At 38.6% G+C, this 25,447-nt stretch overlaps 1 protein-coding gene across 1 annotated transcript in view; it reads left to right on the forward strand.

Moving 5' to 3' along the window:
• Positions 1-25,447, forward strand: part of ICE1 (interactor of little elongation complex ELL subunit 1) — a 38,435-nt gene that overhangs the window by 6,595 nt on the left and 6,393 nt on the right. Inside the window, exons 6-15 of the mRNA XM_009289795.2 lie at positions 4,435-4,472; positions 6,372-6,454; positions 6,719-6,758; positions 6,848-6,904; positions 8,635-8,724; positions 8,810-8,863; positions 12,292-12,644; positions 13,245-18,014; positions 20,039-20,207; positions 23,288-23,448. Of these exons, the coding sequence (XP_009288070.1) occupies positions 4,435-4,472; positions 6,372-6,454; positions 6,719-6,758; positions 6,848-6,904; positions 8,635-8,724; positions 8,810-8,863; positions 12,292-12,644; positions 13,245-18,014; positions 20,039-20,207; positions 23,288-23,448 (5,815 nt within the window). The remainder of the gene's footprint in view (positions 1-4,434; positions 4,473-6,371; positions 6,455-6,718; positions 6,759-6,847; positions 6,905-8,634; positions 8,725-8,809; positions 8,864-12,291; positions 12,645-13,244; positions 18,015-20,038; positions 20,208-23,287; positions 23,449-25,447) is intronic.

Consider the following 25,447-nt stretch of genomic DNA (forward strand, 5'->3'; position numbering starts at 1 on the left):
AGAGACACGGACATACTGGAGAGAGTCCTGTGAAGGGCCACAAAGACGATGAAGGGACTGGAGCATCTCTCCCTTGAGGAAAGGCTGAGAGAGCTGGGACTGTTCAGTCTGGAGAAGAGAAGGCTTGGGGTGGTATTATCAATAAATACTTGAAGGGAGGGTGTAAAGAAGGTGGAGCCAGACTTTTTTCAGTGGTGCCCAGTGACAGGACCAGAGACCATGGGCACAAACTGAAACAGGAGGTTCCCTCTGAACATCAGGAAACACTTTTTTACTGTGAGGTTGACTGAGTACTGGCACAGGTTGCCCAGGGAGGTTGTGGCCTCTCCGTCCTTGGAGATATTCAGCAGCCATCTAGGTCCTGGGCAGCAAGCTCTAGGTGGCCCTGCTTGAGCAGGGTGGGTTGGACAAGATGACCTCCAGAGGTCCCTTCCAACCTCAACCATTCTGTGATGCTATAGCTATTTTATCAACTTTGATGCTGAGGCCATTTTAAGTAGTAGGTCACATGAGTTCAGTAATTTGAGAGCTGAGTTTCTTCAGAAGCCAAATTCTAGTGAATTGCTCATAAAATGAATGTTAATCTATAGTTACTGTAATTTTTGACCTGAATTATTTTATCTCTCAAATCCTTTGGTCCAATCTGCCATTCAGAGCCAGTGTCAAAGTTAGGCTGCTCAGGACCTTGTCTAGTTGAATTTTGAATATTTACAAGGATGGCAATTCCCCAGTTCTGAGCTTATAACAAGCGTGATAACTTGACACAAATACACATGTCCACTGTGAAGAAGGTTTTAGGTATGAAATTACTCCTACAGACAAGCTTCAAAAGAAATACTCAAAACGTTAGACTGTTACAGAAGTAAGGTTGCTCATTTAAAATAAAAGATCACATTCTCTCTAAGGATGGAAAAAATATGACAGACACAGTTGTTGTTTATATTTTTCAGCTTTTGAGTATTACAATTATAACCACATGGGTTTTGCAGTTTGGGTAGATTATAATACTGTATGTATTCTGCTTCTGAATGCAACTTCTGTTACATAGCTTTCTGTCAGCTGAAGTTGTGCATGCATCTTAGATCAGATAGGAGCTTGAGTTGCGTAGCATAAGAGGAGTTCTATCCAAATGCATCATCTACAAACCTTGCTTTTTGTGAATGACTAGAGTTAGCATCTACCTATTTTCTTTCTTAATGTAATTGCATGTGTTGATGAAATCAGTCAGCATACTACTGCACCTGTAAAAGTAACTATTTCTTCTGTAAATATCATTGCAATGACAAACGTTGGCATTTAGTGGCTCTCTGGTTATTCAGATTCTTAGTTGTTTGTATCATAGAATTTCTATCTTGAGCTGAAAGGACCCTATAAGGATCATTGAGTCCAACTCCCTGCTCCTTGCAGGACTACCTAAAACTAAACCATATGACTGAGAGCATCATCCAAACATTCCTTGAACTCTGACTGGCTTGGGGCCCTACTTCCCTGGGCAGCTTCCTCCAGTGACCGACCACCCTCTCGGTGAAGAACCTTTTCCTAATGTCTAATCTGAACTTCCGCCGATGCAGCTTCATTCCATTTCCTCGTGTCCTGTTGCTGGTCACCAGAGAGAGGAGACCAGCACCTCCCCCTCTGCTGCCCCCCTTGAGGAAGTTGTAGACTGTGATGAGGTCACCCCTCAGCCTTCTCTTCTCCAAGCTGAACAAACCAAGTGACGTCAGCCGATCCTCTTAAGTGTTGCCCTTGAGAACTTTCACCATCTTGGTCGCCCTCCTCTGGACGCACTCTAATGGTTTGATGTCCTTCTTGTATTGAGGTGCCCAAAACTGCAACCAGTACTCGAGGTGGGGCTGCACCAGTGCAGTGTAGAGTAGGACAACCAACTCGCTTGACTAGCTAGCTATGCTGTGCTTGATGCACTCCAGGACATGGTTGGCCCTTTTGGCTGCCAGGTAACACTGTTGACTCATGTTCAACTTGCCATCAACCCAAACCCCCAGATCTCTTTCTGCAGGGCTGCTCTCTAGCCTCTCATCCCGCAGTTCGTACATATAACCAGGATTACCGTCCCAGGTGGAGAATCTGGCACTTGTTCTTGTTAAATTTCATATGGTTGGTGATTGTCCAGCTCTCTAGTCTATCCATATCTCTCTGTAAGGCCTCTCTACTCTTGAGTGAGTCCACAGCTCCTCCTAATTTCATATCATTGGCAAACTTACGTAATGTACACATTCAGCTCCTGTGTCCAGATCATATATAAAAACATTAAAGAGCACTGGCCCTAAAATTGAGCCCTGGGGAACCGCACTGGTGCCTGGCCACCAGGCTGATGTAATGCCATTTGCTATAACTCTTTAAGCCTGACCCATCAGCGAATTGCTCACCCAATGTATTATGGACTTGTTTAGCTGTGTGCTGGACATTTTGTCCAGAAGGATACTGTGAGAGACAGTATCAAAAGCTTTACTAAAATCCCAAACCACCTCATCTACTGCCTTCCCTTGGTCAACTAGATGGGTGGCATAAAAGTAAAAGGAAATTAAGTTGGTTAAGCAGGACTTTCCCCTCGTGAACCCGTGCTGGCTATGACCAATGACTGCATTGTCTCTCAAGTGTTTTTCAGTAACTCCCAGAATAACCTTCTCGATAACTTTACCTGGCACTGAAGTGAGACTGACAGGCCTGTAATTACCAGGGTCTTCCTTCTTACCCTTCTTGAAAATTGGGACAACATTTGCCAGCTTCCAGTCGACTGGGACCTCTCCAGGCTCCCAAGAGCATTGAAAAGTAATGGAGAGAGGTCCTGCGATGACATCGGCCAGCTCTTTTAGTACCCTGGGATGAATTCCATCAGGCCTCATAGACTTACATGTATCCAGCTGGAGCAGCAAGTCTTGAACAAGTTCAGGTTCGGCTGGGAGTTTTTCATCCCCCCAGTCATGGTCTTCCAACACAGGGCTTTGGGGGTCCCAGGGCCCATCATCAGTGTTAAAGACGGAGGTGAAGGCGGCATTAAATGTCTGCTTTGTCTACGTCCCTATTTGTTAGGTGACTGACCTCATCAAGTAATGGACCAACGTTATCTCTGTTCTTCCTTTTGCTGTGAACATATTTTAAAAAGCCCTTTTTGTTGTCCTTCAGAGTACTGGCCAGCTTGAACTCTAATCGAGCTTTGGCTGCACGAAGCTTCTCCCTACAGTGGTGAACAGCATCTCTGTAGTCCTCCAATGTCGCCTGTCCTTGCTTCCGATGTTCATACATTGTAGATGCAGTACTTCTGTGCATTGGTCAGAAGATAATCTGCAGAGAAACAGAAGTTTGTTACCTGCTGTTTTTCAAAGGACAATCCCCCCCCTTTTTTTCTTTTTTTTTCTTCTGCAAAGATGTATTATGAGGATTTTTTTTCTGAAATTCTCACCTATGGCTTGACTGTCAAAGCCATAATCTGAGTATAGAGAGAGTTAAGTATGAAGCTGTTCAGAGGCCCAAGAGCACCGATCTATTTATAGTATAAATGCTTTGACTACTGAATACTGAAAAGGTGGTCAATCATACTGTTTCCGAGTGGGTTTTCAAATGTATTCTAGTTAATGTTTGAAGTGATGATTAAAGCTTGCACATCCAGAAAGGCTTAGGCTGTAAATCTCAATCCATTATACAAGTTTTAATATGGGGAATGGATGAACTGTGTTCTTCTTCTTGAAAGTGATCAGTGAACATTGGTAGCTTGTGTTTGTCAGGACAGAGTCCTCTACTTATCAAAAGAGTTTAAAAACTGCTTCTGGGATATTGGGATTTAGCAGAAGGAAATAATAGAAATGTTTACTCTTTTTATTTTTTTATTTTCCAGTTCTGTGTATGTTTTACATATAAGGTAGGGCTGGAAATGCTGAAGGCAAAATTCTTCAAGATGCATAATTTTTTTGGTTTGGCTTTGGGAAACACCTGGATATTCTGAACAAAAAGCTGTGGGACATAAGTGATCCTGAAGGCTATTCCTGATTGTCTCATTGCTTAGGTCTTATTGATTGTAAGCAAGGCTTAATTGTTTTTAAGGCTTAATTGTTTTTAAGGAGTTTAAGTAACCTGCCTGCGTTACATCGTAGAAATGCAAAAGCTGGAAGCCATTTTTCTTGGGTTGTGTTTGTAACTCCAAGTTGTAGCTGAAGGTATACTTATGTACCTGGATTAGTGGACTGACTCTCTTAAGAGCAAACTCTACCTCTGTAACAGATACAGCTGTTTGTGTGAGAATGTCAGCAACATGCCACTGATTTAAGTTTTCAACTTCAGGGACACATTGGTCTCACAGGTCCTGGGTCTAGGAAGTGGGTTTTCTCTGAAATGGCTAGATTTTTTTTTTTTCTTCCTGGCTTTTCATGCAACATAATTCTATACAAAAATGATGTATTAATGCCTTCTTTTTAACAGGAGAAAGAAACTGGAAACGAAAGTGAAGAAACTTGAAGGTAACTTTCTACATTGTGTTACTGTGCTGTTGTCCTACTCCATTTCTTGATTCCTTTTTTAATCCAAAGAAGTAACTGCAACTTTCTAACTCTGAGGCCCCAAGGAGCAAGGCAGGGCAGTACTACGTGTGGTGCTTAGTCTCTGAATTACATCAGCCCTCCTGCAAAATGTTTTCTGTTGAGTATCTTATGCACATGGTGTAAATGAAGTTGGAAGGGAACTTCTGGTCATTAAAACCTCAAAGGATGGAGTCTGCCCAGCCTGTCCAGGCAACCTGATTCACTGCATGGCTGTCTTCATGGTGAAAAAACTCTTCCTTAATAGCCAGTTGGAAACTCTCTTGTTTCAACTTATGCCTGATGTCTCTTGTCCTCCCACCATGCGCCACTGAACAGTTCCATCTTCTTGATACTTCCTTGTAGGTACAGGAAAGCTGCTCTTGGATCCCTTCTAAGGTTTTTTTGTTGTTTTTTTTTCCTCTCAAGCTAATTAAGTCTAGTTCAATGAGTCTGTTTTCACAGGGCATGTGCTCCAGCATTCTAATAGTCCTGGCAGGATTCTTCTAGTCATGTTTATAATCATATTTAAATATGTAGTGATCCTGACACATGTTTTCTGATTTTTTAAATAGTCTGGCAATTGGTTTTTGGTTGGTTTGCTTGCTTGTTTGTTTTGTAGACAAATAGAGATATTTGAGTAGAGATAAAGCACTTGCCTCATGGAACTGTGTTTTTCTTGTTTTGCTAGTAGAGGGTGGATATGCATAAAGCATTCTAATACGTAACTTGTGGTACTGTTAGTTGGCAAGGCAAATATTTTCATTCATGGCATACTTACAGCTGTGCTTACTACAGTTTAAAGTACAGTGAACTGAGTGACTTGTATCTTAGTGTTAGAAAACCCCCAAATCCTACTGCAAAGTACAGGTACAGGGGGTCTATTTTGATGACCCTTTTGGAATGGAAGTTTTTATATCCTCTTGCCCCCAAAAACTCAAATTCTGACAGAGCTAGAACAAAATACTGTGAGATAGTTTGTCCTAGGTCCAATTTGAGTGACTAGTTTATTTGTTTTGTTCTTCTCTGGGTTCATTAAATATTCCAGACCCCGTATTTTAGCCTGGTATCTTTTGTCAATCTGAAATTTTCCCATGATTATTTTTTGTCAACCTACTGCCTGAGCTGCCTTTTTAATGCTCTTTCTTTTGATATGCTTTCTTCTGTGACCTGATCTGATCAGCAGGCAAGTTCCATCTGTCTTCTCTGCTGTCCATGTATAAGTCACCAAGCTGATCTCTCAGGAGTTCTCTCAAGTATCTGTCTTGCTTGAGAATTTCCCTAGGAACCTCATATTCAATCCTCACTTACCTGCCCTGTACTTTTTATTCCTACCCATCTACACTCTTCCCAGGTGTCTGTTAGACATTAATAGATAAGTTACTCTTCTCTGTTTATTAGTCTTGAGTGCTATCTACATCTTTCTAATGTTATGGTGTTTTCATCTTTGAACCAGAGCCCTCTTTTAAATAAGAGAATAAAATACATAAAAAAAGCATTGCACCTCATTCTTAATTTTATTCCCTTTTTTCACTTGGTGTATATTGCTGTACAGTACAGTATCAGTAAAATATGACCCACTCTTCATTCTTGCATGTAAGTGAGAAAAGTAATAAATGTATTTCAGTAGTTCAGAACAGTAATTATGCAGTGGAAGACAACATACTTGTATGCATGAGTTGTTGTCTTAATGAGCCAAAATATAACTTCAACAGATTTGTATTTCACACTACCTATTTTTTTTCTGGTTATTTGATTTGCAAACTAGTGACCAATACTACCTAAATTAGTTGTCTCTTATATTGGAGTTTCTAACTTGAATTTTGGTTCTCTTTCTTGAAGAGGCTGCCACAAAGCATACACAGGACTTCAGACAACTGAAAACTGAAAAGAAAAGGCTTGAAAAGGAGCTAAAGAAGGCACAAGTAAGACTTTCCTGGTCTTTTGGATGAAGCTTCTTTTAGTATTTCTGGGGGAAAAAAGGAAGCTACTAGTAATAGAGATACTGAAATAGTAAAATTACATTTGTTGGGGATATTGAGTAACTAAACATAGCTAAACTAAACATAGATAGAAATTTTCGAACTGAAGCATGACCTTTGAAATGTTGATTTAGATTTCATGCTAATTAAGAGTAGATGCTCTGCAAACTATGTATGACATGAAAAGTTATTATTTAATTTTAACAGGGAAAACTTGATGGTGTACTTAAGGAGAAGTGCAGAAAAGGTAAGTGTTCACCTTTGATTGCCTTCAGATTTGTATGTGGTATTGTTCCATTTGAACATTTCCTTTCCCTCTTCTCCTCTTTTTAATAGTTAAGCATGTGGAGACCCAGAGTTCAAGTGAAGATCTTGCAACAGATATAGACAAAGGTAAGATTTTCTGCAAGACTGTTCTCTGTGCGGAACCAACCATTGAATTTATTGCAGCTCTTCTGGAGTTGCATTTTTGGAAACAGAGGGTACTAACAGAAATGCTGTAAGAGCAGATGTGATTGATACAAATATGTTACACTGATGAAGGACTAATGTAATAGATGACTATTTTCAGTTTTGCAGTAAGGAAAATACTTGATTCATTAAAATGACTAGTCTACCCCATGCATGTGTGAAGTCAGTTGTGCAATTATAAAACAGAATGCAAACACTGGGAAAAATACAAAACAATCCCATTGTCTCATTGAAATCATAAAGGAAGCACGCAAAGCAAAAGACACAAGATAGGAGTGTAATCTGCTACAATTTCTATGTGAGGCTCTGTAAATCAAGTGGAAATCCAGGATGTATAGCTGTTTCTTATCCTATTGACTTTTTTTCCCTAATGATCTAAAATATCTGCTACAAATTATCTGCATCTAACTGTGTAATGGAGCAAACTCCTAAACTTCCTCTAAAGTACTGAGGCCAAACTTTAAGCAAATTTATTTTTTGCATATTTGCAGTCTTTTAAAATACTGGTATTGCTTTTGAATTGTTTAGAAATTCTGAAGGCAATTTTCAGGCAAAAGAACTTCCCTGTTTTATTTCTTGCTTTGCAATATTTGTATGTAAAGTTTGTTGCCAAAATTAAACTTTTCTGAAAAAGGTAGACCTTGTCAGTTCTTGCGTGTCTTGGCATATTTTTACTGCCTTCTGGATTGCACTAAATTGGTACCCAATTTCATCCTTTAATTTTTAATTAATGGCAAAATGGGAAAATTAAGATCTGAGCTCTAATTTGAGCTTCCAATAGCAGCAAGGCTTTATTACTAATGAGAAATTGCTAGTGTTGTTAATAGCTGTCATGCAAAATATGGCAGGTTTTCCTCTTATGTGCTGAGGTTTTTTTAATATGTCTCTTCATAAAACAGTAGCAGTTTGCTGTGGTCTTTGTCTTATGGAATTGGTACAAAACCAATAGTCTCAGTTCCTGATTGTTGGATCTGATGATAGTTTTGGCATAAGTAGGTGAGATGCTTGTGTATTTTGTTGAGTTTTTTTGTCTGTTTCTCCCTCTCCACCTGCCTTTTTGGTTCTGGAACTAGGTTGTTTGGTATCACCTACCAATGGTGCTGTTAGGACTCCAGACAATGTCTACTAATGTTGTGGCCTGATAGTTAATTCAGATACATTTAATGTGCTGTTGCTCCATGGTAAGACTAAGACGAGTTACTACTGAGTGGGCATAAAGAAAGAATGTGATATAAATTCTTTCTTCCTAAAAGATTTCCGCCCCCATTTATGTTCATGTCACCTGAGTTGTTTTAGAAAGCTGTTTAATTTCACTAATGCTACATTCAAATCTGCTTTTACGTTTTACTCTGGGGGCTGCTACAACTTTCTGCCACCTTCACTGTAGAAAGGAAAAGCTAAAGCATTCTGCAGCTGTTCCTTCGGTCTGCTATGTGGCTATGGCCAATACAGGATCCATTCCCTCAATGGCATCTAGCATTTCTCTTTCTCTGAAGCTAAAATGCCCCTATGTCCCTTGTCTTAATTTTTGTTGTGGGTATTTTGGGTTTTGTTGTAGGCATGTCTGTGTTCTGAGTAAAAATAAACACAAATTCTTAGCTCTCTGAGCAATTGAGGTTTTCCTCAATTTATAAAAATATTTATTTTAACAGAAAAAATAAAGCTCTTGTTGGAAGAACTCTGGATGTGCATTGACAGTGCAACAGGAAAAAGAGAGAATCGGGAAAATGATCCTGTCTTGGGTGAGACGGCATGCAAAGTCTTGACGTTTTCTTGAAGCTGTCTCTTTTTCTGACCAAAAATAAATATTGATACATTTTTTTTCAGCTTCTGTTCAGGATAAGGCATGGCCTGAAAAAAGAAGGCTGACTGTTACAGAAGGTAGGTTCCAGTAAATGTGAATTTATTACTATGCAAGTGCATTAATTTAGTCTTACTGCGATGGGTACTGTTTGCATAACACTTTTTTGACAGACTTAAATACTTCCCTTGGTGATTGCCTGGTCAAGTACATGTGTGATTAGAATATTTGAAAATAATTGCAAATATTAATTTGAACAGCCAAGTAAACTGGCTCTTATAAAACTAAATAAAAGCTGTTGTAATCTGCTGTTGCAATTGAGAAATCGAATTCTTTTACTATAAGCTGCTTTCACTATTTCTAAGTAGTCCAGACTCACCTCGCTTGTTTATACCTTAATTATTATATCATCAGTATATAATGTGAATTACAGGATGCAAGCACTCTTTTTAGTCTGAAACAAACACATGGTAACATAGTTGGATTGTAAAATTTAAGAAGCTGTTACCACCATTTTCTTCATAACTGCATGAATAATAATAGATAACGGTGCATTAATTTTCATATTTGTGATACAGAGAAACAAAACGTATAATTTGGTGATAGCTTTAATTTTGTAACGTGAATTGCCCTGCAATGTGGATGATCAGGAGCAAGGATTTGAGTTGTAAAATTCGATTTGTTTACTACCAAGGCAACCGATGTTAGCATTGAATTGCTTATTTCATCTCTGCTCTCCTTTCTCCATTATTCATCAAGGAATTACTTCACAGTAGTGTGTGGTAGATTTTGATGGTGTTTTCAGATCAGAGTAATCTTAGCCTTCTCTCAGAAGTGGGAGAAGGCAGCGATGTAAGGGTTTGAAGCTAGATTCCAGGCTGTAGATTTGAGGACAAAACTTAATAATTTTGGTAAGTGACATAATGAAAAAGAGTGTGATTCCCTGGATAAAGTAAAATTTGTCTGTGAAATATGATCTTTGAGAGGATCCTTCCGATGAGAAGGGCTCGATATTAGTAGGGCTTTTCCTGGACCTGAAGTTCAGACCAAGGTGCCAAAGAGTTGACTGTTTCCTATAGAGAAGTTTACTATATCCTGAACCTTTGAAAACTGCTATGACAACTCTTCCTACAGATAAAGGGGTAGCCATGAGAAAAGCATCTCATTCCTAAAGAAATTCAAAGTTATCAGGGATTGGGTTGGAAAGGGGTGAAGAGAGAAGGATGGAGAATCTCTTAGTTATTCAGAAATTATATCTTTGACCCATTTCTCAGAGGGAACTTTTCAGTGGATAGTGTATATCAATATTCTTGGGCTCCATATAGGCGCATGACTGATCTTGAGAGTATAGATAGGGTGTAAAGTGCCTGATAACTTAGTACTATTGTGTAGTTCACTGTGCAAAGTAAACTTCCCAATTGTCTAATTGGAAGTTCTTCTAGGGGCAAAATACGGAACTGTTTGTTTCTGACCGCTTCAGTGTGGAGAAAGTTCTGAGCTTAGAACTGGTTGGTACAAAGGAGCGTGAAAGAAATCAAAGATACAATCCAAGATTATATCTTAGAGAGAACCACCTTCTGAATTTTCCTTCTTTTCTTTGTTTCTGCTTGTGAAGGATCTGCTTTTCCCTTGGATGGTCTAATGGGACTCAAATTGTAAAAGGAATCTAGGTTTTTCATGACAACATGTAGAACATCCTGGAAGCTCTATGTGACTGTAGCTCGTAAATAACTTTATAAAACTGTGTGTGATCTTAAAACTTGTAAGATGCTCCTTTGACCAAAGGAGATATCAGAGCTTACTTATCCTTGGGGAAAATGAGGTGGTAAGGCCCTTTAGGGTGAACAGTTTCTCCCTCCTACTACTGTCCATTGCAGCAATTGAGATTTTGACATGGAGCTGCTACGTGAAGTGACTGCGATGGATCTTGGAAATAGGGGTTTTGATCAGTTTTCCTACTAACTCCTTTAGTGGAGCCAACATATCAGAATGTGCTTAAAGGTTATTGGGAGACAGATCTCTGGGAGGTAATTTTCACCTATCGAATGAAATTAGTATTTTCAAATCTGATACCACCACTGATGCTGCTTCAGGAGTATCTCTGCAAGTTCTAGTAGTGGATAAACACTGACAGCAATAATGAAGCACACTATTTTTTATTTTTCCAACAGAATGCAAGTTGTGCCAATTAAATCAATACATCCTCTGTTCAAAACCATTTTGTGCATGTGCTGTTCTTTATACTGTGGGATGGTACCTGGATATACACAGAATAGGCATGATCTCTTGCTTGAATACTGCTGATTCTGTGTCCAATAGTGTTTGTGAGCACTATAAACAAGATCACACATACAAATGTCGTATAAGAATTGCAAATACTACAGAGTAGGTTCTAGTTCCATGTGGCACACTGGGATTTTGGGATTGTTGATTTCTGCTGTTTCACTGGAGGTCGTCTTTTCTTTTTATAAAATCATAGAATTTAAATTTCAGAAAACTGGGCCATCTTTTCACTGTTAAAAGTATCTAGCACAATTATAATCAATATTTAAATTCTTTGTCTACTGTTTAGACTTTCCTGGGGCAATGTCTTTTGTCTGCATGCTTAAGAAATGGGTTACTGTGTAATAATAAAAAGTGTGTGATTTGAAAAGGAACAAAACAAAATACAATGCAAAGAATCACACAGAGCATTTGGACACGCCTTCTTCCTGTGAGAATAACTGTAAAACTGGTATAGTTGACATTATCTTGAAAGGGTTGTCAGCTGCTCAGTATCTTTCATTGTCTTAGTGGTTCAAACTCCTTTTGCATACGTATGTTGCGGGGGCAACCTCTCTTCTAAGAAAGTTTTTTTTTTTTAAGGGTTCAGCTTTATCTAATTCACATCATTAGAGACAAAATCTTGCACAATTAGACTCAATATTGAAATTTAAAGAACCAATGTTTTAAAAGCATATGCATATTAAATCATAAAACTAGGAATATAGCTAAGAACTCCCTTACTGTGTTTATGGCAGGGTATAACTGTAACTGGTCAGCAAGTGCAGCTGCTGGCTCAAAGCTGCAGGTTTCTTTAAGCTGAGAATTACAGCCTGAGTGGGGAATGTCACTGCATGCTTGTCCTGCTTTTCCTGAACATCAGTTACTGGGCTAAAACTGAAATAAATCATTGAGCTGTACGGACCTTCAGTCCTACCCAGTATGGCCCTTCCTGATAAGAAAAATTGGGAAGAATAGCCTTAACGATCCAAGTCAGAAAGTGGTTTGGGGGGGAGCTCTTTGCACATACATATACCTTTTTCATGAAAAAAGAATTGTTTGTGAATAACAGTATCTGATCTCTGTAAGGAAAATATTTCTAAAAGTGACATTAAGTGCTTCTTATTACTAGTCTATGGGAACATCACTTGAAAAGATGGTTATGCATTCTTATTGCTATGATGTATTATCTCTATAAAGAAAAACGGGAGGGGAAAAAATTCTTAACAATATTTTTGTGTCTTAGAAACTGTACAAATCCACCAAAAGATCAGGAAGTGTGACAGCAAAACACTACCTTGGTGTTCTTCACTAGAAAGTGCTGGAAAGCAAAATTCTGTAACAGCCATGCAACTTCAAGCGTGTACTGAGCCTTTTGGAGGTGACTGTGTTGAGAACAGGACTACTGAAGAACGTCTGCAGGGTGGTGAGGATAAAACTGTAGATGTGATAATACAGACAGATGGGGCACACAGCAGTTCAGACTTCTCTGATCAGGAGCAAAAGGGCCCAGGTGGAAATGTGATGGATATATTGAATTGGGCCAGGCCTCTCCCTGCTCTACTTTCTCCAGTACAGCTTTCACCACTAACTACACAGGTGAGTTTCAGGATGTGTCTGACTTGGCACTAACTTTGTATAATTACTGCAAAAATAATGATTTGATATTCCTGGGCTTTTTTATTTTTTTGAGTATCAGTATTAGTTACTCATGCACTGAAAGGGTCTCCCTGTGAGTGTTTAGATCCGTATGGATACTTTTTTAACTTCTAGCATGCTGCCTGTGCAAGGGGGCAAAACATAATTTTCAGAAGTATATTTAAAACAGTCACCCGTGTCTCAACTGCTGTCATAACTTCTTTTCCCACTGTTGCAGACTTACAGTCCCAACTCCTGTTGGGTATAAGCGTGGCTTTCATAGCAAAATTCCACAGCTTGAAAGTCAAGGGGAACCTACTCAAATGTTGTTTTCCAGTAATCTTAGAATGCAAGTAGGTAGGTGAAAAAGTCTCTGACTTTTCACAGAGGTACTTCCCATTTGCTATGAAGAACAATGATGGAGAAGGATGTAATTCTGTTGATCAGCCTTAATCTCTCAAAACCATTGCATGTCAGGGCCACTAGTGTATTTGTTTAGAGAAATAGATCTTAAAACTGATACCAGGCTTTGGAACGCTAACTTTGTATTTTTCATTAAAGGATATATTGATTGGAGAAGTCATAGGTTCCAGTGACGAAGAAGTTGATTGCAGTGCTTCTGCAGTGGAGGATATTTTACAAGACCAAGTTCAGCCTCAGAGTTGTAATGTATTCAGCCTCGAGGAGGAGTGTAACAGACAGAGCAAATCATATGAGCATGGTCTTGATGCAGAAATCTCATGTAACCTGAGTTGGAATGAAAAGAATGTTCATATTGGTCCAAAGATGTCAAGCAAGGGGGAGAGAGATGCTGAAACAAAGCACGCTGAACCTGCTACTTTAATTACAAACATGGAAACTAACAAAGATTGTTTGGAGAATTCTGAGAATATGGAAACTGAGAAGAGAGAACTAACTGAAGCAACAGCACGTGAATTGGAAGCCATCAAAGAACAGAAAGGAGAGAGTGAGGACATGCACAGTGAAGAGGGAGGTTCTTCAGCTGATTTTATGTTACACGGTTTCAAGCCTCAGAATCAGATGGAAAAATGTAGTAAGGTAGAGCAAACAGAGGAGAATGTAATCTTAATCAGAGCTGTCGATTGTGAGGGTACACATGAAAAGCGTGGTGAATTAATGAAAGCAGAAAGAGATGGATTATCAGGAGAGAGAGAAACTCCCAGGACAGTATCTGTTCCCCAAAATGTTACCCATTTGCCACCTGAGCAATGCATCATGCTTCAAAGTGAATATTCCGAGGAGAAATCTGATGTGTTGATACAGAATGAAGTGGTTGAAAATGAATCAAAAAATGTAATCAAAGTAATTAATATGGCAAGTGATGTAGAGGAAAATGTAAAACAAGTGATAATTGGAGAGGAAATAACAGCTGCAGTACAGATGAAAGGACTCTGTGCAGAGGCAAATAATGAGAGAGAGCTCTCTGAAAATGTATTGTCTGATTTCAGTAGTTCAAAATCCTTCTGTGAAGTGGAGTGTCCTAAAGACCTAATGATACAGCGTGATGGGGAGGGAATAATTATGGAGACTGAGGCAGACACTGAAGCTATTGAGATCTGTGCACACTCTCAGTGCTCTGAAATAAAACACGATAGTGAAGAGATACTGGAGAAACAATGTGTGCAAACAATAAAAGATGAAGCGGACAGAGAATGCGAACCAGAGACTGTTAAAGTCTCTAGACATTACTTACCTGTATCTGCTGTTGAAGGAATCAGAAATTCATTGTCTATGGATGACATAGACAAAAATGTAGGTATGGAGAGGGCTGCTTTGTCAGCCTTTCCAAAAGATGGACAGCTCAAAATTGAAGACATGTATATAACCAGACCTGAGACTATTGAACTAGCCATGAAATTTAACAGAGAAAGTGTTCTAGAAATAGCTGAATCGTCAGAGCTACTCCATAGTGCAGAAAATGGAAAATTAGTAGATATAAAGGAGGGGGGATATTTAAAAGGCAAACCACACCAGGAAGAAAATGGTAGTAATTTATCGCAAGGGAAGTCAGACTTGGAAGGTACACTTGCACTACCAAAGACAGCATGCATTATGGATGCAGAAAGCAGTGTAGCTAAGTGTGAATCCTCTGTGTTAGATTTTACAGAAATAAAAGGTGAAATAAATCAACCTGAAAACTTGTGTAGTACATTAGAACGTGTGTTGTCCAAAACTCAAAACTTTAGAGTGTTTGAATCTCAAGAGACTGAATTCAAAGTTAATCCAGATGATTTCGGAGAGGAAAGCAGTGAACTGTTAGAAAGAGTGGATACCATTGAATCTGTCTTAGTAGAAAGTAATCTTACTTCTCAGGCACAGTTTGCAAAACCTCTGAATCAGTTCTTGGTAACTGAAAATGTTAAATGTGATGAAATAAAAGGGGGATTAAATAAACAAAGCAAGGAATTGGTAACTGAGACTTGTTCCAGTTCATTTAACTGGGAAGTCAATGTTGTGAAGAAAAATAATATTTCAGAGATCATCTGCCAGCCTACTTCAGAAATGGATTTTAATAGTGGCTTGGCTTTTTCTACTCAAGGGGACTTGAAGATGGGCTGTATAAATACTGCAGAAACAGATTCTCCTGTGAAAGTGGGAATTGGCTTGGAATCCACAATGCCTCCTGATATAAATTTCAGTCTTCAGAAGGTTGTCAGTTTTCTTGAAACTAATTTCACAGAAAAGGCTGCTTTTTCCCGTGCATGGGAAAACAAAGGAGATAAAAATTGTGTTACAGGTAGTACATTTAACTGTTCTTCAGAAAGCTTGGAAGAGGGTGGTGAGATCCTGTCTGCTGAAAAAGACAACATGTGCAAAGAGCTGGACTGCCCTGAGAGGGAATGCGTACACAAAAATGAAGTGAAAATTCCAGATGAGAGGGAGCAGCCAGTAGATAAAGAACCTCAGGCATCTGTTAAATCACAGATCCTGGATGCAAACTCTTATAATAAGAATACTTTTCTTCTCCAGAAGTTTAATTGTCAAGAATCAGGATGCAGGACTTCTACATGGGAGGTTAGAACAGATCCTTCTAGAACTGATTCACTGACAACTGGGGGAGAAAGCAAAGAATTGAATAGTTTTGAGGCATCTGGGAAAAATGGCATAAAAAAGTCTAAAAATGATTTTGATATGCCAGAGCAGAGCAATGAATCTGAAGAGGAAGACTCTTCTATACAAAAAGTTCGATATGTAAAATGTTCTGAATGTGTTCCCATGTTCGGAAAGGAACTGAGAGCTTCCAGGAGAATTGCAGTGGGTGCTCTGGAAACTGGTGCAATTGTTGATGCTGATTACCAAGTATGTGAACTTCATTCAACAATGCACCCAGGAAATACTTCAACAGCTAGTCATCTAAAAGCAGACACTATGGTGGATATGGATACACACAGTGAAACAAACACCTCTCCGGATACTGCAAATGAGTTGTCAAGTGTGGTTGGGGAGAGTTATCCTAAAGACGTAGCCTCTTGGAAAAGAGAGTGTATAGTAGTAACCTCTGAAAATACTGAGAGTGCTAATGAATGCGTGGTAGATTCTAACAGAGCTGGATGCATCAATGACAGTGAGGAAAGCCCATTAAAAACTGGGCCATCAAAAGAAAGCCCTGTGATGCCAAATGCTTCAAAAAATAGATTACCACTATGCCAGATGTTAACCAGATTCTCAGAAACTTGCAGACTGGCTGTAAAAAACAGTAAATTAAATACAAGAATGTTGGCACTTGGCAATTTCTTAGAAGAAAATGATTCTGAAAAACTTCAGTCAAATGTGGAGCAAAGTCTACTACATGGTGTTGATATAGGGGTCTCGGTGTTTGAAGAATATAATCATAATCAAACTTGCTCTGCTTGTAACATAGGAGAAAACAACACTGATGTTATCCTAGATGATAGCAGTAGGAAAAAAATTTTTGTCAAGTATCTTCCAAGTCCAGTCCTATCTGATGTAGAGTGCAATTGTCAGACAGTTAGGCAGCCTTCTGAGCCACAGAAAACAGTATTTGAGAAGCTATGTATGTTGGAGTCAGAGTCTTGTGTGGATGTTGCTCTCAAAAAGAACAATAAATTGAAGTGCAAAGAGCAAGAACCATCTGAAATCGTGACCGTTTCAACCAAGACAGCTGCCCAAGTAATGCATGCCAAGCTATCAAAGAGGCTGTTTCAAGGTAAAAGAAAAACAAAAACTCTCAAAGTTAAACTAACTCAGCCAGTTCTTGCAAATGCTGATACTTCTATGCCAACAAAATGCTCATCCGAGACTATAAATAAAATTAGGCAAGAGATGGGTCCTCCTCTGCCCCCCTTGCTACTGCCTTTGATTGCTACTCCTCCAAAAGCTGCAGGTACCATGTCCCCAGTAATGTCTTCTACTGGTCGATCCTCTTTGCTGTCCCCTCTTGATGACCTGATATCCCCACTACGTGAAACTCCTGTTCCTCCTCTCATGTCTCCATTAACAGATACTCCAACAGTAAAATCTGCTCTTCTATTTTCTCCTCCCTCACCCTCAGAAATGGCAGTAGGTAGAAGGATTCGCTCCTCACCTTTGAAATTTTGTACTTCCATTCCAAAGCACGCACTTCCTGTCCCAGGAAGATTTCCTCTGTTTGCAGCCGATAGTGCTGCTCCAGGTGCTCCTCAGGAGAACTCTGTGAAAATATTGGACACTATGTATCCAGAGCTGTCTGCAAGGGCAAGGACACTAAACATCCTGAAAGGTAATATTCAGCTTAACCGATGTGCTTTTTCAGACAGCCAAAGCTTGCCAGGACCTGTGGCTCAAATAGGTGGGTTCAAAGCAATTGCATCTACGTCAACTGCTTTTGTTAAAACTGGGAGCAATTTGAAATCTGATAGTAGCAAAGATCAAGACAAAGATGTGCAAAATCAGCAATTGTTTTCAAGCTCATCAAATCATCTTGAAAAACGGGCACTATTGCCAGTATCTATGCCAAGAAGTGCAAAGAGGCTGAGGTTGGACAGTGAACCACTAAAGCTGGAGCCCAATGATATTGCTGCTATTGGAAATACTAAAAATACAATCTCTGAAATGCAGGAGGCTTTCCGTGACGAAAGCTGTGAAGTCAGTGATTCAGTGCACAATTCCAGTTTAGAAGCATCACTACCAGTAAAGGTTATTGATCCTGACTGCCAGAAAGTTTCTTTGGCACTGAAGAAAATTGCTGAATCCTGTTTTGACTTGTTACCAGTTATTAAAGGTCATGTGTATGTCGGCAATATCTCAAAGATTCCAATAATGAGAGATGAAGAGAAAGAAGTTGTCTATGAATTTGGTATAAAAAACAAGGTAAGTAGCATAATTTTTAATTCTGTGCTTTAATAATGATTTCTGTGCAGGTGAAAAGAGTATAAGTATGTACTATTTGAATTCTCAATTGTTCAGGCAATCTGCAGTGCCAAAACGTAGTCTTGAAAGGTTTTCAGACATCTAAACTTGTATAACTTAAGAAAATATAGAACTTTACAAGAAATTACTGTTCAGTGGTGTTCAAGATGCAAAACTGCATTTGTAAGTACGTTTGCTTTCTTGATGTATACATAAAACACTTTTTGCAGCATTTTTTGTAGTGGCTAGCATTAACAATTATAGAAGGAGTTCCTCTAAAAGTGAGGTTCAATTACCTTTTTTTGTTTTTTTCAATTAAATAAGATAAACTGCATTGTATGTACAATAGTGACATACCCTTTCATTCCATGTTTACCTTTATTCAATTAAATAGATAAACTGCATTGTATGTACAATAGTGACATACCCTTTCATTCCATGTTTACCTTTATTTTTCTACATCAGGTTGTTCAAATGAATTTTATTGGAAAAATCTTTCATTAGTTTGTTTCTCGCAACTTGCTTAGCATCAGTGTTGAAAAAATTCACTTTAATTGATGTCTTTCTCATAGATAATTTGTAGTCTGCAGCAGAGCAGTTCACCAACTGATGCATGGCAGCATTTTGCCCTGTTTCAGTTCTTGAACGTAATTAAGTTCTCCACAGAAGTTGCCACCAAGTTCTCGGGTTATCTTTGTTAGGAGTTGCCAAATCTGGTAACTTCATAGAAGCAAGGCTGCAGCAGCTTTATGTTTCCAGGTCCAGCCAGTAGCAAGGCTGAGTACGTACTCCTGATAGGCACACACGCACACAATATGCACCTGATCTTGTTCCCTTCTCTGGCTGATCAGGGTGAAAGCCTGGTAGTGGAAAATTACATACATATATATACAGACAGTATGGATCCCTCCAGTAGCTAACATTAGACAGTATATCCGGTAGGTGACTCCTGTTCTCTCCACTTGTCTCATGAACTGACAGACTTACAGACACAGAAGTGCACACACATCCCTCCAGTAGCTGGTCCAGACCTATGGCCTTACCTGCATCTGACTGTCAGACCCCCAGTCTTTCAGGTATCTGGCTTGGACCTTCTGGTTCCTCACGAAGCCAACACTTAGACTCCCTGGTGTCTGCAGGTACCCAGTCTAAACCTGTGGCCTCTCCAGCACCTGGCTCCTAAGCCTCCCATTCTACTCCCCACTTTTAGCCCTCCCTCTAAACATCCTATAGTTGTCTTGCACAATCCCAATATTCTCCTTCCTTGCATCTCATATTGAGTCCCATGTTACTGTAGACAGTAACACCCCCTTCCCACCTCCTGCAGTGTGTAAGGTGATCTGGGGAGAGACTCTGCTGATGACTAATCTAGTAAGTGTCACACCGGGACAATGGGCTGTTTGTCCTTCTGTGACAGCTCTGGGAGTAGCCAAGTCAGGGTGCTCCATTTGCTCTGATCAGGTTACTGGGGTTCCTCGACCTGTCATTATTCCTCTCCTCACTTTTTGTTTAAGGAAGATAGTTTTCAATCACATAACTAAACACTTTATATTTAAAGAATAGTAGTCCTATACTGCATCTGTTTAAGGCATGTTTATTCTGGGAAGTTGCTCCTCACTCTTTTTTCTTTCGCTGGTTGCCTCTGATTTACTTTTCTGTAGGTTATTGGGGTTCCTCGACCTGTCATTATTCCTCTCCTCACTTTTTGTTTAAGGAAGATAGTTTTCAATCACATAACTAAACACTTTATATTTAAAGAATAGTAGTCCTATACTGCATCTGTTTAAGGCATGTTTATTCTGGGAAGTTGCTCCTCACTCTTTTTTCTTTCGCTGGTTGCCTCTGATTTACTTTTCTGCATTTTTATATGTATGCAAACAGTATTCTTGCAAATAAGATAGTTCTTTTTACTTGTCATACTACTATAATGTTATCAAATATTCTCAAGTATATAATAGTCTAACAATATTTTTTGTGCCTTATAGCATTTAGCAGAGTCCTTGCTGCATGTTATTCTCCATAAACTCAAGGCTCAGAAGAATGCCACAAATTACAATTTCAATCAGGCTCTATGTCGAGTCTATACAGGAATTTGTCGACAGTTGGGAGATTTGGAAAGAGCCCGCCTTTTCTGCTATAGCCTACTTAAAGAGGGTATAGTATGGCTTAGTGGTTTTGTATCTTAAATTTGCTGTGTGTCTTTGCTGTAGTGTTCCAGAATGATTATGTTTGTAAAAACAAACAAACAAAAAAACCCTGTGAAAAGGAGATTTTCATTAAAACTTTTTTCTATAGTGCAGGAGTATAGACTGTTCTAGAAGAAATTTCCCTTCTCACAGTTCCTCCACATCTGTGTCTGTTTGGTGATGACCTGGTCTCTTAGTAGTCGACTTCATTTTCCAAAGAAATATTTTATTTAGGATCCTCTGTGCTTTCATTTTTGCCCCACCATCTCCAAAATGATAATGTGGTTCCAGGGAATTTTGTACTTTCTGCTTATTACTGTTATTTTAACTAAGTAAGCACTGATTCATAAAGCAAGTGTGATTTAAAAACATGTATTGGCTTAAAATAGCGTCGGGAGTTGGACGGTACCTTGATCAAAACCAGTGCATTTGTACATGTCCTCCTTAAAGTTTTATTACTTCCCATTATCCAAAGTCTTGCTTCGTTGAGAGTTTTTTTCATTTTTGTTCCCTTCCTCTCCCTCCCTTCCTTTTGTTCCCACTAACAAAAGTAATACATACGTACTATCACTGTACTAAATTAAGAGTCTGTCTTAGTTCTGGAAGGATTTCACTTAGTTTGAAAATACCGAGCCATCCAGGGCTCAAAACAGTATATCGGTATCTGTGTTTCAAATTAAAATAAAATAAAATTTGAGAGCACTGAGGAGCAAAATGCTACTTTTGATTGCTTCAGTTAGTGGTTATCTTCCATATAACATCCTTGTCTTTTTTCTTTTTTCTTCTTTTAATCTTATTAAGGATTGTGATTTTATTTTGTTCTTAATTTTTTTTTTTTGTTGGGTTGGGATATTTTTGTTTGGGGTTTTTTGCTTGGGTTCTTTTTGGAATTCCTGTTTTCTTGTGTTTTTTCTGTCCTTCATGCAGTCCATCATAACTCCTTTCACTTTTTTCATGTTAATAGTTTTAATACTGCACCATGTCAGAAACTATTACTTGTCAGATATCTTTTCTTAGTCTAAATTAACAATTAAGCCTTTTGTTTTGAAGTACTTTGCTACTTTATCTTTTTGTGGGCTTTTGCAAATATTAAACATCACCCTTTTTTTCCTTTCTTTTTCTGGGTAAGATCCAAACTTCAGTAGCTAAATGCATATTCTTGTTGAATGATTTTCTATTCTATACTTTGAATTGCATAAATTCCTGTTGTGGCTGTTCTGTGGTTTTATTGTTATCTTCTGAGTGTGAACAGCTGTAAACACATCTTAAGGGATGGTTGTTTGGTTTTTTATTTGTTTATTTTGATTTGATTACAATGCATTCATTTTAGGGTTTTCTCTTTCATGTAGTTTCACATATTAATTCCCATCAAGAATTATGGCAGCACAAGTGTGAGCTATGTGCCAGGTACACAATTGCCAAATTGACTATAAACAGTCAGTACTACCTCATTAGACTTGCACCATCTGTTCTCTTGACTCCTTGTCCGCCCTTTTTTGTTCTGTTCTCCTTTCAGGTATTCTGCCTTAAATGACTATAGATTAAATGTTAACTTTCCCTAGTTATTTTTCCTTGTTCCCCTCCTCTGTTCCCCTCCTTTTTTCTTTTTTCTTTTCTTCTTTTGATGCCTCTTTAAGTCTTAAGTCCATACTGAGTGAGTCTTTTAAGTGTTCCAAATTCATGGGCAGGCAATTCGAGTTGCAGCATGTAGATAATTCTAGTTTAGCAATAGTCCTTGTTCTGACAAAAAAAAAAGTTCATTCTTATGTGATTAGGGGCTTCAAAGTAGAGAAGGTCCAAGACACTGGATGGAACTCTAAATTCTTTATGCTCAGTGAATCCATTAAAGCTTTTTGATTTGCTGTATTTTCATATGCTCTCTAGTTCTTATGATCTTTCTAAAAATGTAGAAATTATGCTGAAGTTAAGAGGGAGGACACATTTAGGTTTTCAGTTTTCATTGTTTTTTGTAGCTTTTTATAGTGACAATAGTGTTTCAGGCATATGTATTGCATTTCATGCATGAAAGTAATATCTACTTCTTGCTTATTCCAATGTACTTTTTACTGCTTGCAGTCTACACACTCATGTTTTATCTTAACATTTTGCCTTGAAGATCTCTGCTTTGGTGTTCAGAAGGGTCGATTAGCTTCCCTTTGATGGCCTGGAACTCTGTCCTTTCTTACTCTTATAGTTCTGGATACATAGTTGTCAGATACTTGCTCTGAATTAATTTAATGAATGAGGTTTCTTCAGTTACATCAGTAGCACACTTTTTTGTGTCTATAGAAATACGAATTTTGACATGCATCATTCATATACGCTCACTTACAACTTGTATAATGTATAATTTCCCTGATGGAGTCTGGGAAAATTGCTGAGCAATATCAGATTTCATATTTGAATTGTATGAAAGTTCTTTGCAAAGTTGGTTTTTTTCATGTGGATTTCATAGGTGTATGGGTGCAAGGTGTTAGCAGGTACTGTGGATTTGTACTGAAGACCTGATTTTAACATTGGTACACATCTCAGGATTATTTTTTTTCTTTTGGACTAGCTCTAGTTTGATCCAATGATCAGAGTGCTCATTTGTGACTGGAGTGTATTAGGTAGGGTTCTGAAGTGTGTCTTCCAGTTTAATTTCATCCTAAAAGAATTCAGTTTCAATCCTCCAAGACCACTCTTGGAGTAAGGATGAAGGGAGACTAACCTCAAAATGCAAAAGGAAAGGTCCTTTTGCACTGTTGTACACAGCGAAGTCCAGTGAAGCCTCCCCACCCCCCCCCTTAAAAAAAAGAGTGAAAGTACAATGGGGGAGGTGGCTTGGGAGGGGATGTTTTTTTTTCTTGGGTCTTTTTTTCTTATTTAATCTCAGGACTGAGATGTGCTAGTATGATTCCCCTTCCCTGGGCTGCAGTTGTTACGTGACTCTATACCTTCTTTCCTAGTTGTCTTGCTGAAGAGTGTACTAGCTTTTAATGCCCAAGTATATATTTTTTTGTTTTTAAATGTTAAAAACTTAACTTTGTTCTCTCTTTTTTCCCTTAGACTTTCCAGACTCAGAAAAATTGATTTTATTTATCATAAATGTATGGTCTGACATACTTGTCTTCCAAGGTGCAATTAACAAAGCTGTGCACTTAGTTGTCAGGCAGAGTGCAAGCGATGAGATGCTGGCCTGTTTGAGTGCTTATCTCAACTGGGAACAGGTAACATTTCATTGTCAGTATCAGCTTTAGTCTGCATTGGTCGCTTTGCTGGCTGAATCAAATCAAGCAGCTTACTTCTGATAAAGGGTGTGAAGATACCCTGTGAATCTCCCATGGAGTCCGTACAATTGCACAACTAATGCTGCTTCAGGCCTTTTTCCTGTGGTTGTCTAGACCCTACTAGAACACAACACTTTTCTTGTTTTCCCTATTACATACTAATCCCTCTATTAAACTTTAAAAGTAAACATTGTTTTTAAACTTTGACTGGAGTATTCTTGGACTAGGGAATTCTGTCCCTCTATGGAACTATGACTTTGATGTTCTTTGAGGTGTTTTTTTTGTTTCATTTTGTTGGGTTTTTTTAATATGTATTGGGCTTGTGTGTCTTTCATAGTTCTCTGTGTAATAGGTAATTATTTATCCCAGTTAATTTCAAGATGAGCCTATCTCTTTTTACTCATGATCTTTCTGTGAGGTAGACTGTAAGTACCCATTTATCACCAAAAAAATATCAGCCAATTAATTTCAAAAGCAGTTGGCATGATCAGTACAAAACTGCAGTGATGGCAGAAGGATGACCAATGTTAAGGACTTAAGGACTTTTGAGGTTTGACTTCAAGTCTGATCCCTTGGGCGAGTCATTTAATTTCTGACAGTTTTCAGCAGGTGCATATTACCATCCTAAAAGGGATGTTGCAAAGAGGAAAAATTTGGACACACTTGATATCAGTAGGAGCAAATTTATGTCATGCAGGTGGAAAGCCAGAGGTACTTTGGTTCTGGAGAAGGAGTTTGTGTAACAGGCTTGTGTGTTTGCTTGAAGGCTAGGGCCTCGGTAGTTTTGAAAACCCCATATTAATGCCAGGCTTGCTTGGTGGAAGTGCTATAGTTCTGTAAATATCAAGTGAACAAAATCATCTTGATTCATAGCTCACCTATGCCCTATCCTAACATGCTGCTCCACAACTGCCTTGGGGACTGCAGCTAGGCTTACTGCTGTCAGCATAGCCTTTAGGTGTTGTACCCACTGGAAAAAGCATGATGATTTTTTTTTAGATCTGAAGCCAGCTCTGAATTTAATATGGTACCACTGGAATTACAGCCCCTTATTAGGGGGTAATTCCCTATAAAAATCAGGCTAACCTCCTGATTTAGTGCAGGTTTACAGTGGAGTGAGTTAAGAGGGCATGGATTTGTATATGTTTCTTCTCTGATTAAATCACAGTTGTGATGTAGCATTAAGCTCTGGTATTCAGAGTTATGCTGTACTGCAGTCCCTGTTTAGCAAAGAATTTGTATTCTCCATTCTATTAGGTTACAGCTTTCAATCTCATGCCAATAGAGATGAACATAAGTATGTCTCGGTAAATGCTCCTGGAAATATTAATTCTGTGCACTCATACTACCTCATTTCTTTATGGATCTCTATGAAATATGAGAGCTGCTGCAGGTGGGGAGAGGGACCTCAGGAACTTCTATATTGATGATAGCAGATGACATCATCCTATCTGTAAGATGTTTTTTACTTAGGTGGAAATACAGGGACAAATTTCAAGCAGATTGTGGTCGACAGTCTGTTACACATATAATTTTATGAGAAGATTATTCTACTTACGAAAGTAAAGCTCACGTAGAATGGGTATTTAATTCTTGGTCAAAGTATGCCATTTTAGTGACTTGCACTGTTGCAGAACTTACCAATTATATGAGCTTTTGTACCGAGAAGATATGCTGAGTACCCACTGTTGTTTATGTGATAAGCCTAGACTTTTTTCTTAATACTTCAGATATTCAAAGGATGTTTGTTTTTAAATTTCCTTGCTTGCCCTAGCTATTTAATTAGCAGAATTGTTTCACGTGACATGTTTTCAGTTATTACTACCTCAACTATTGAAAGTACTTGCTTGGAAATTAGCCCCTAATGAACAATAAACAGTAACAAATTTCAGCATCAGAAAATAAATTAAAAAAAAAACAAACCAAACTAACTAAGCAA

Source organism: Aptenodytes forsteri, unplaced genomic scaffold (assembly GCF_000699145.1).
Source record: "Aptenodytes forsteri isolate BGI_AS27 unplaced genomic scaffold, ASM69914v1 Scaffold234, whole genome shotgun sequence".
NCBI classification, from domain to species: domain Eukaryota; kingdom Metazoa; phylum Chordata; class Aves; order Sphenisciformes; family Spheniscidae; genus Aptenodytes; species Aptenodytes forsteri.